Source organism: Ambystoma mexicanum, chromosome 3p (genome assembly GCF_040938575.1).
Source record: "Ambystoma mexicanum isolate Mex_15411 chromosome 3p, UKY_AmexF1_1, whole genome shotgun sequence".
NCBI classification, from domain to species: Eukaryota; Metazoa; Chordata; class Amphibia; order Caudata; family Ambystomatidae; genus Ambystoma; species Ambystoma mexicanum.
This window is the reverse complement of record NC_090925.1, coordinates 700076809-700088577: the sequence shown is the minus strand read 5'-3', so window position 1 is coordinate 700088577 and position 11769 is coordinate 700076809. Positions and strand designations below refer to the sequence as shown.

General features: G+C 46.0%; 1 protein-coding gene across 3 annotated transcripts in view; it reads right to left on the bottom strand.

The window, feature by feature from the left end:
• Positions 1 to 3561: 3561 nt before the first annotated feature.
• The window catches only part of DDX41 (DEAD-box helicase 41), a 503186-nt gene continuing 494978 nt past the window's right edge, over positions 3562 to 11769 (bottom strand). For all 3 annotated transcript variants that reach the window (XM_069651511.1, XM_069651513.1, XM_069651512.1), the window contains 4 exons: positions 6677 to 6826; positions 5553 to 5624; positions 4784 to 4894; positions 3562 to 3865 (listed from right to left, as the gene is read on the bottom strand). In XM_069651511.1, the coding sequence (XP_069507612.1) occupies positions 3729 to 3865; positions 4784 to 4894; positions 5553 to 5624; positions 6677 to 6826 (470 nt within the window). In that variant the 3' untranslated portion in view covers positions 3562 to 3728. The remainder of the gene's footprint in view (positions 3866 to 4783; positions 4895 to 5552; positions 5625 to 6676; positions 6827 to 11769) is intronic.

Below are 11769 nucleotides of genomic sequence, written 5' to 3'. Positions count from 1 at the left end.
TTGTGCACTTGAATGCTTCCTGGCTTAGGCGCGTTATAGTAGTAAATGTTCATTCAAATATCCATAAAACACATATAGAACATATCCGAGATAAAAACATAACCATTAGTGCATAGTAAGTGAATCAATCGACATAATATTTAAAATAATTCCATCAAGAAAAGACCATAAGAACAACATTTAACAAAATCTTAAAATGCAGCTTTTTGACCTCATAAAAAACCCATTCTTTGAAACATGGCAGCCTTCAGATAAGACAACAGAGCCCATGCCGTCAATTCAGTTTCTGCCATTCATAGAAAGATTATGGCCGGCCTATACTAGCGCAAGTCTGTAGGTTTTAAAACTAGCAGGATAGTACGTTTTCTTGTTTTCACATAACCCGGACAAAACAATATAAAACGGCTGCGATTTTCGTTCGGTGTGCCACACACAGGGCAACTTGGATGATCTGCATAGCCCACCCATTTCACAGTGTTACTGCTCAGCCGTACGCAATTGAAACGTACCCTGGCAATGATCCAGCTTTGGTGTTTGTTCCTGGCCCAAGCAAGGTATGGATGCAAGTTTAGCGTCCCAATTAAGATCTGGTAAAAACTGTCCACCTGTGACACCCGTTCTACGTTCATACGTTTAGCCACATTTACCCAGGTCACAACTTCTATGGTAAAACTGTTGTGGGAAGTAACGCAACCTGGACGTTAGACTGACACATAAACTCCTTTACAGACCTCAGCCAAGGTATTTTGATCCACAAGTCCCAATTCAGCAAAGCTTTTATAATGAAAAAACATAACGTGGCATTTTTGTTTCCCATATTCTCATCCATAAAATACTCAGGGCAACTGCCCTGTCATCCTTCCAGAAGGCCATGCCCAGTTCTCTGAACCGATGCACAGGAAGAAGAGCCAGAGAGTCCCAGAAGCTTTTTTTAAAATCGGGTTTTCCCTGGCCTGCACGTCACCAGGCTTGCAATAGCCCCCATAGGGCCGCTCCATATTGCGTGGCCGCTTTCATTTGCATGTCGTAAACCTTGAGGGCTGATTGCATATGCTGGCCCCTACATTTTGCAGAGAAACGGGATAGGCCACCCAAGCACTGGCACATCTTCACATACTGTTATTTTACATGTGCCAAGTCTCTGAAAATCTGACCCCCAAATATTCGTACTCGGCCACCCTAGGGATGACTTCACTGTTGCAAATTATGGGGCGCATCTTGATTAGCTTCCTACCTCCACTACGGTTACATGTTCTTTCATCGACACGCTTTCCAACGCCTGCTGTTTCAACATGGGAAGAATAACAAAAAATAATCAAATGTTTTCTTTTTTTATTGGGGGTTCCACCCCCCAAATCCCTCCCCTCACCTATCCCTTTTTAACAATTCCCGACCCCCCCAACCCGTTATCTGTTCTTTCCCACCCACCCAAAAAAAAAAACATTGTTGTAATTCTTTCCATGTTGAAACAGCAGGCGTTAGAGAAAGACTTGCGATAAAAGAACTTCGTACCCTCCACTACAGACCATCATTTCTGATTTGGCAGTTTATTTTAAGGCTCAGGCAGGTCATGACGGAGGCATAAGCATAAACCAGAGCCTGTAAAGCCTTAGTGGTTCTGGCTATGAGCACCAGATCATCGGCATACGCTAGGACCGGGAATTTCAGAAAGTCCACATCAGTGTTCAGCAAAGCCGGCAACAGCCCGTTGATATATAAAGTAAAAAGGATAGGGGAAAGACCGCACCTCTGGCGAACACCCAATTCAATGTTGAATCACTCTGTGCACCTGCCCCCAGGTCCAAAATGGACGTTTGCTCTATTATCTGAGTGGATCTCCTGCAACACTGGCAGAATATCCCCAGGGAACCACATGGACTGAAGCACGGCCCATAGCTTTGTGCGATCAACTTTGTCGAAGGCGGTGCTCAAGTCCATGAACGCAAGGTAAACTACCTCGCCCTTACACAACACAAAGTTTGATACCAAGAGGTACAAGTTCAATACCGGCTCCATTGTACCCAAACCAGGACATAAACCAAATTGGATGTCGGTCAGAATCTTAGCCTCTGTGAGCCAACTCTCTATATGGCCCACCAGTACCCGGCCGGATATCTTGATTACAGTATCCAGAAGAGAGATGGGGCGATAGGAAGAGGGCTTGGTTAGGACACCCTTTTTGAAGATAGGGAAGATGGTCGCCATCTTCCAGGATGGTGGGTAGTGCCCCGAACTCATGCAGGCATTAAAGGCCAAGGTCAACACAGGGGCCCATAGATCAATTTGGCTCATAAAAAGATCTGCCGGTCGGTGCATTATAAATCCATAAGCATAAACATTGCCAATTTACCCATATTTATAATGATCATATACTTTTCCTACTGCTTATTTTCCCTTAATACAGTTCAGAAAGTTATAACCTTTTTGCTATCTAAATCACATTACTTTTTTACTCCCATGTCTTCTCACAAAAGATTCAAAATAGCCGACACTGGGTAACTAGCTACAGGTCCTCTTTGCAATCCCTAGATTGGGTAATCAGAAAGTCATTGTATTGTTTCGTTTAACTTGGGTTTATTGTGAAACTTTCCAAACATACCGGATGAAAGCAATGATAACACTGATCGATAAAGCAACATCTACTGTGGATTGCTTGCAAACATGTAGGGTACTGTTGAATACATTAATGCAAATGTCAGTGTGATTCTGACCTATCTCTGTTAATTCACTCAGAAGCAGTTCTTCTAGGAATCATTTATTCAAGTGCCTTTTTACCGAGTTAACAGACATTACCATTAATGTGATAATTTGCTTCAGTTAGGCTCGTCTCCTGAAGTAAATGCACAATAAGGGCAATAACAAATCACAATGCTTTACAGCCTAATTTTCCTTACAAATGAACATCCCAGTACAATTGAAACTAAACAATCGATCCTTCAGAAGCGCCATCTTTTCAAAATGAAAAGGCACAATCACCATATACAAGAGGATTTCTCACTACCCAATATTAAAATGAAACGCTTCGACAAAACTGTGCAGAACCACTGTGCCCCTATGCCCCTATGCATTTTGCTCCAAAATACTACTAGCACTCTTGCTGAACCCAGATAAATCAATACTGTGACTGAAAATTAAGAATAAATGAAAACAACGTCCTCAATAACCTGCATATGTCCACATGCAACTAAAAATAAAAAAGGCCCAGGCATGTATAGCACTCTCAGCTTAAGTAAGACAATTTAGGCTTAATGGGAGGATCAAGACCTTCATCTTCAAGGAAAGGCTCCTTCCCAACACCTACGTCCATACACCGTCCACTCCCTACCCTACCTGAGACTGGGTGATCTGATGCCCCGCCGTTTCCTCCCCTGGTTATGGTAGATTAATTGCTGACAATTGCCCTCCCTCCCCCCGGCTGTTCGATCCCCACTCCCTAGATTCTCTGCTACCTAACCTTGTTCTTTCCCCTATGAATGATCGTGAAGCGCTCTGTTGATTCCCAAAGATAGGTCTGCATTCAATAAATACCCTAAAAATAATAATAATAAAAGACAACATTCATTCACCTTGATAAGAAAACTTTTTATGGTCAATGGAACAACATGTCCCGTAGTCTTTAAAACATAAGGTGTTCTTAGAAGTCTTTGTTCTCTTTAATTCTTGAACAAAAAGTCTTCTTAAATGTACATGGAACTGTGCGTTAGGTGATGCCAATGCATCATGTGGCCTTAGAAGTCCATGGAGCTGTGAGCCAAGTAATCCTTTCGTCCAATGTTGGTGACTTGCTTGGTCTGCATGGCCTCCAGTTTAGGACAATCCGTGATCCGATGGCCCAGACCACCACAGAAGGCACAGCCTCGCTCACCTGGAAGATGAACAGATGTTGCTCAGACAACTCAAACTATTACACTCTCCCCATCTTACACCAACAACCATCTACACCAAACCACGTAACTCCTCACAAAGCCCTTTACCACTTAGACACTTGAGACTGACGCAAGGGTGCAAAACCTCCTTAAAGCTGTACGGAGCATGTAAATATACAGTTAACCAGAGGCTTCCTGAAGGATGCACATCCATCAGGTAGAGACATGGATTGCTAGAGTTAAAGTAACATAAGGGAAAACACTTAAAACAGGTGCAGGGAAAGCACTGCAAACAGAGTGGGGAAAGCTCATCTTGGAAGTGCTGATCGTTGTTCTTATGACAGTGAATTTTCACTATAACAAAAGCCATTTCTCAGACAAGCCCTGGTGCTATTATACCATTATGGCAGTGACCAGCACAGTACAGAAAATTCATAACAAACAGGGAATCTTGATAGCTATTTGGAAGATCAACACCATTTCTCTCCCTTGAGTCCCAGTTCTACTAATGCTCGCTAATGACGCTCTTCCAGAGCAAGCTAACATTAAAGATTAGGAGGAACTACAAGTCACGCCCTTGAGTGCACCAGTAACTGCACGCGTTAACAAACCAAACATGAAAATCAGCAACCATAGTTGCTGCACATATGAATTCACCCAGATGTCTGTAAAACCATTCACAGTGAAGCAAACATTGCACACGGCTTTGCAAAATGGTTGGTGGTACCCGTGATACCATTTAGCATCATAACTATCTTTGTTGAAGTGGGGGCAAAAGAAATTGTATACAGATGGTATGTGGTGCCACTGACAAAGTACACAGACCTGTTTGTAGCACCAGTGATTTGGTCCGCAGCCCCTTTGATTGCACCCACAGAATGAAGCGCTTGTATAGATCAGCTGGTATGAGCTCCTACCTCCAATGTCCAACATTGATTCGTCTCCAGGGTTCAGCACCTGGAGGACTGGGGGAACCTTCTGCTTGGCCTCAAGCAGCAGAGCCTTCAAATCCATTAAGACAGACTCATCTAAAACAAAAAGAGCTCATTAAAGGGCTATCGCATGTTTCACAATGACACATTTACAACGCTCACCTTAGCTCACTGAACACCACTCTACAAAGCACAGAACTCAGGAAAAACCGCCCTCACATGGCCCGTCCTCACCATACAGTTGTCTCAGGCACCTCACACCAACCGATCCCATTTAATCAAGTAGTGCAGATTATCCACGTAATCCTGCTGCCCCCACAAATCTATAAGCACCAGACATCTATAAACTCTCCCAGAAGCTTCCACAGATCCAGGTATGCCAGACTTTCATAAGCAACCCCTGCCGCATAGAACCAGATCTGCCAGAACAATGCAGTCTGCCCAATAGCAAAGACATATATTCCAGACGCCCACTGTCATCCTAATACAAACGCAGACAAGATGAGTTAGAATCTGGATGATGCACTGACAGACCCAGAAGTGCCCCACTAAGATAGCTTTTTGTGACAGACACAATCACCCCTCGCTCATACACAGTTATTATGCCACACGCCCTTACAACACTCACAGATTCAGACGTGCTAGAATCCCACAGTAAACCAAAAGTGCCCAATACAGGTCCAAAACTGCTAAATATCCTAATACGACTGACTGCCCCTCAACCTTCATGGCCCCAATCTAGCTTTGTCCTCACCACAAGCCTTGTTAATGAAGGTAGTAGCTATCCCAGTGTTTCCCGATCGTCCAGTACGGCCAATTCTGTGAACTGTGCAGAAGAGAGAGAAACAGAGGTACTCCATCAAAATGTTGATGTTAGAATATCTACCTACGTTATTACCTATATTATTACTCAGCGCAAAATATGGGGGGAAAATTATGAATAAATACAATTGGGAATGTAGTTATTGGTCACTAAGTATGAAAAATAGTACACGTTCATATACTAAAACAAATACACTGGGTAGATAACACGAAAAAAGACATTGGATGCATTTGGAGTTGTGAAAGAACACTTTATACTTTACATCTCTTCCAGCCATATTATTTACATCTTAGATTTAATTCACAAAAATAGGATCAGAAACCAGTGATATCCTTTAAATCTGGGCTAATCTTTTGTTTTTAAACATAAAACAAAAGAAAATGCTTCCAACCTGCAAGATTCTTGCTTTTACCTTCATACTTTTCATAATTTACTCAGTATGGAGGCCAGGCTATATTTTATATATACATTTTACTAACTCCATTGTAAACCACTGGGGGTCGACAGTATTTATTTCAACATCCCAAACTATTTCAAATAAGTATTACAAGAAACTAAAATGGAGGGTTGAGGAACAGACACAAAAAACGAATTTGCTTCTTCCTGCTGTTCATTCCTCACTGCTTTGGTGAAGGCAATGAGAGCAGCCAACGGGAGGATTTCACAAACAAGCTGTGGCTATCACTTCTATCACCAATAGTTGGTTAGGAGAACACTCCCTTTCTCTGTGTGTTATAGGTAGGAGTTCACCTCTGATGCATCTATGATGGTGGTGAAAAGTGTACCTTTTCCCAGGAGAGCAAAGTTCCCATTTTGGTGCAGACTACAGTTCTCTCACCAAGTTTTTTTGTCTGAAATCATTAATCACAGGAAGTAAATAACTACCAGATTTCTGTTTTTCTGCAGTGGAGGGTGTGGGGGTTGAGGGGGTAAGGGCGATATCCTGAGCATGCTCTTGCAGTTATTGATATGGGGGGTGGAGGGGGCATGAGCAAAGTGTGCTCATAGCACGGTTGCCAATAAACTGTGGGGAGGAGCAGTGTTGCTTTCCTTACCATAGTTCTCAATCTCCTCTGGCATATCATAGTTGACCACATGCTGGATAGCAGGAAAATCAAGTCCTTTTGAAGCGACATCCGTGGCCACCAATACATCCTTCTTTCCTTCTTTAAATGCCTCAATGGCCTTGGTGCGCTCCCTTTGGTCTGAACAAAACAGGAAAAGTTTCAGCAATATGTGGTTTAACAATAAGCAATTTAACAATATTAGCTCTTCCTAAGCCCATCCTTCAAGTCATTTCGGCAAAATAAGAGGTGTGAGGACTGTTCCACCTGTATGTGAGCGACGTGAATAAATATATATGACATGCATTACTCACCGTAATAGCATTTCTGATGATTGCATCAGCCTAGATTCACATGCTGTCCATATAGTCCGACATCTAGTGGTAATCGCAGAGTATTGCATCTTTCTTTCGCAGATCGAAAGTGAACGTTGACATGGGGGTGACTTTAACACTATCCCGAACGTGACGTGTAGTGTACCCAAAATCCCTCACGTGTTGAGGTCCCTCGGATTGTGGTTTTCTGCTGTGAAGGAGCCTTATAGTCAGCGTAAGGGAGTAGAAGGTGTAAGATGTCGATGTTCCTTCTACTCCATGAGGGGTGGAAGGGTTGGCGCATGTGAATCTAAGCAGATACAATCATCAGAAATGCTATTACGGTAATGCATGTCTTCAGATGCTTGTTAATCTGCTTACAGTCACATGCTGTGCATAGACTAGAGAGCAGTACCCAGAGATGGGGGTGGGATGTGAGAAGAAACAGTGGCAAAGAGATGTATTAACACCGCTTGTCCCACCTGAGAATCAGACCTAGAGTGTGTTTCTAGGCAATAGTGTTGTGTAACGGTGTGTACAGAACTCCAGGTTGCCGCTTTACAAATGTCTCAAGAGGAACATTTGCAATGAATGCTATGGTAGCCCCTGTGCCCAGCGTAAAGTGTGCTCTAGGCGTGAAGGGCAGGTTTCTCTTAGCACAGTGTGAAGCAGTTCACAATCCATTTTGATATCGCTGATTTAGAGACAGGGTCCCCTTCTCTACCAGCTGCCACTGAAACGAAAAACTGGTTTGTTTTCCTTAGTGACTTAGACGTTTTGTCTAGATAATAGATAACTGCTCTCCTCACATCTAGTGTGTGGAAGCTTCTTTCTGCCACGTTAGTGGGGTTCTGGAAAAAAGGTGGGTAGTTCTATGGCCTGGTTTACATGGAACTTTGAAATAAATATAGGCGCAAATCTTGGATGAGTGCGCAGGACCACTTTGTCTTTGTGAATCATGACAAAAGGGTCTTGGAACTGAAAGGAAGGCGGTCTTGTATGTGAGTGCTTTCAGGCTAACTTTGTGCATTGGTTCAAAGCGAGGCGCCATTAACCTGCTAAGTACAACATTCAGGTCCTATCCGGGAGCTGGGTTAGAGATGGGGGGGTTGGATCCTCTATATCCCTTCCATAAACGATTTAATTACTGGACTTTTCCACCACAAAACCTTGCTTTGGGACGTGAGTTACGCTGAAAGCACCGCTAGGTGGACCTTTAGAGAATTGAAAACCAGGCCTGAATCTAGCAGGTAAGTTAGGTACAGGACAATATGTTTTAGTGTAGAATCAATGGTATTGATACCCCTGTTATTACACCAGATAAAGCGCTTACATTTACTGGAGTAGCATTGTCTGGTGTTTGGTTTCCGTGCTTCCCTGAGTATGTCCATACATCTTTGAGGGAGTTCAAGGTGCCCGAACTATATGACCTCAGGAGCCAGGCTGCTAATTTGAGAGTTTGAAGGCAAGGATGTAGTGTCTCTCCCATGTCTTGAGATAGCATGTTGTATGGGCATGGCAGTTTAGTGGGGTTGGGGGGGGATATGGTATGATATGGTATTTATAATGCGCCTATGCACAAGTGTTTCAAGGTGCCACGAGGCAAGGGAGGGGAACAAAGGGAGGACAGACAATCCTACTAGGCCAGGTGTCATTCAGATCGCACAAGTGCGAGGGAAGGGGGCAGGGACAGTGCAGTACATGGGAATAGATCAAACAATAAGTAAGTAACGGCCATCATGTGGCAAGTGCATGGGTAAGTGCAGACATCAGGTGTCAAAAGCTGGTAGGGGGACTGTAGAGATACAGAAACAGTCCCTAAGTGCAAGGGTTGCCAGGTGGGCAGTGCAGGTGTGTGACGCTGGCAGGGGAGGGACCTGGGTCCGAGATCAGAGGGTGTCCAGGTAGCTGGTACAGTTCCAGTAACACCCAGGAGGTCAGCAGAGGAGAGGAGGAGAGAAAGCAGAAGTAAAGCGAAAGGTTTTGAGGTGCTTCCGGAACCGGAAATGGTTCTCCTCTAGTTTAAGTGAGGCAGGGAAGCTATTCCAGAGGGAGGCCCCAGCCGAACAAAGATCTACCACCAACTCGTTGCTTAGAGAAGCGACTGACTCTGAGGGAGTTGGAGGCGAATGAGCAGAAAGCTTGAGAAGGAAGATATTTAGGGAGAGAGAGTTGAAGGTATTGAGGCCCCAGGCCCCAGAAGGCCTTTTGGATAATGCAGAGGGTTTTGAACTTAATCCTCGCAGCCACTGGGAGCCAGTGCAGAGATTTCAGTCCTGGAGAGATACGATCCCTGGGCTTCAGGCCAAGGACAAGTCTCACAGTCCTGTTCTGGATAAGTTGCAGAGGGCGGATAGTAGAAGCAGGCAGATTTAGAAAGAGGCTGTTGCAATAGTCCGGCCTAGAGAGAACCAGAGCTCTGGAGAAAGTGAGCTTCAGCGAGAAGGAGAGGAAAGGAAGAATACATCTGAGGAGGTGCAGCTGGTAGTGTGACTTCGTAGAGACGTCAGAGATGTGAGGGGAGAAGGAGAGTGTGGAGTTGAAGATGACTGAGGTTTTTAGCCTTGCAGGTGGGAGCAGGAAGAGGGCCAAGAGAGGCCAGCCTGAGCGCTACAGGAAAGGAGGGAGCGGGTGTGCCGATGAGGAGAATCTCAGTCTTACTGGAATTAAGGCAGAGGTCATTGGCGGCACACCACTCCTGGATAGCAGACAGTCAGAGATGAGGGAAACACTTGTGTACGAGCGCAATAGAAATAAAATATTAATATCAATATCAGGGAAGGAGAAGAGGAGGCCGAGCGTATCCTGAAAATGAGCTCGGTGCCATCCGCATAGCACTGAAAGTTGGGGCAGAGAGCGGCGATGCGATGGGCAAGGAGTGCCAGGTATTGGTTGAACAGCCAGGGAGAGAGGTTAGACCCCTGGGGGACACCACAAGTGGAGAAAAAGATAGCAGAGAGGAAGGACCCAAGTTAGACCTGGGAGGGTCGGTCAGAGAGGAAAGAAGTCAGCCATGCCAGAGCCTGACCAGTGATACCCAGGTTATCACGGAGACAGCTGAGCAGGATGGCATGGTTGACAGTGTCAAAGGTAGAAGATGGATCGGCAGGATGAGGACGCAGGGGGTGTTAGCGTCAAGGTTGGAGAGCAGATCTTCACAGATGTTCAGGAGAGCAGTTTCCGTGCTTCTGGCTGCTCTGAAGCCAGACTGATGGTCATGAAGACAACCAACAGATTCAGATTTGGGATTAAGCTGGGAGATGGGCAGTTGCTCCAGGAGCTTGCCCAGGAAGGGAGTGATGGAGATTGGCTGATAGTTTGCCGGGCATGAGGGGTCGGCAGAGGGTTTCTTAAGAAGAGGGTGCACAGGGGAGTGCTTCAGGGGGATGGGAAGACTCCAGTGGTGAAGGAGTGATTACAGAAATCAGCCAGGGTAGGAGCCAGGGAGTCGATGTGTCCTTGATAGTTGGAGGAACGGGGTTGAACCTCTTTCAACAAGACTTTCATAGATTAGACTTGTCTAGAAACCTCGTCTGCGGATAACAGGGGAAAGACAGAGAAGGAGGGAGGAGAGGTGGCTGCAGAAGGGCCAGAGGAAGAGCAGGGAGTGGAGGGGGGGAAATAGGAGGAGAGCGAGGACAGGATGTCCTGAGTTTTAGAGATGAAGTGAGAAGCCAGTGCCGTGCAGAGGGCCTGGGAAGGGACAGGAGAGGTAGAGACTGCGGCAGGATTGGCCAGTTCCTTGCAGATTTTAAGAAGTTCAGCCGCGTTGTTAGATGCCGCAGAGACGCGGGCTTGGATATGAGCTCTCTTCTTGGTTAGGCCAGAGAGCCGGTATTGCCTTTGGAGCAGGTGGCAGGCCAGTTTGTCAGAGGGTGTACATGAAGCAAGCCATTTCGTCTCGGCCACCCTGCACTTGCCTTTTAGGGTGACTAGGTCTGAGTCGTACAAGGAGTTGCCCTTGGCTTTGGGCTTCAGGTGGATGCTCATGACAGGGGCAAGGATATCAAGAGTATCAGATATAGCAGAGTGGAGTGTGGAGAGGGCTGTGTCAGGGTGAGAGTCAGCTAAAGGGGGAGACAAAGTGGGGGCGAAAGCCTCAACTGACACGCGCTTCATGGGTCGGATGACCGAGAAGGTGGGTGGCAGTGATTGAGGTGGCTTGGCCTGAGAGGTAGGGAGGGTGAGGTGGGAGGAGAGGAGAAAGTGATCACTCCAGGAGAGAGGAGGGAGAGAGGGACAGAGAGGGGAAGGTCTGAGGAGATCAGAACATTCAGAGTGTGCCCTGCAGAGTGAGTTGGGCCAGAGGGGAGAATAGTGAGAGAGAGTCGGAGAGGTCGCGAAAGAGTCCAGAGGGAGGACAGGAGGCATCCTGGTGGATGTTTCAGTCTCCAAGAAGGAGTAGTTGAGTAGTTAAGGCCAGGAGTGAGGAGGAGAGGTCCGCCCACTCAGAAAGGAAGGAGGAGATTTGACCAGGTGGCCGACAGATAGTAGCCACACTAAGGGAACGGCTAGGGGAGAGAGCGAGCCTGCAGACGAGGCATTCAAAAGAGGAGTAGGACTGAGTAGGAGTGACAGAGGCAGGAATCCACTCAGGGAAGATCAGGGCTACACTCCCTCCAGAGCGGTTGGACCTGGGCGCGGAGAGGATCTTGTAGCTGTCAGGTAGGAGCGTGTCAAAGCTAGTGACAGAGCTGGCCGTGAACCATGTCTCGGTGAGACCGAGGACATAGAGGTCATGTTCTTCCAGAAGGCGGCAGATATCAGAGA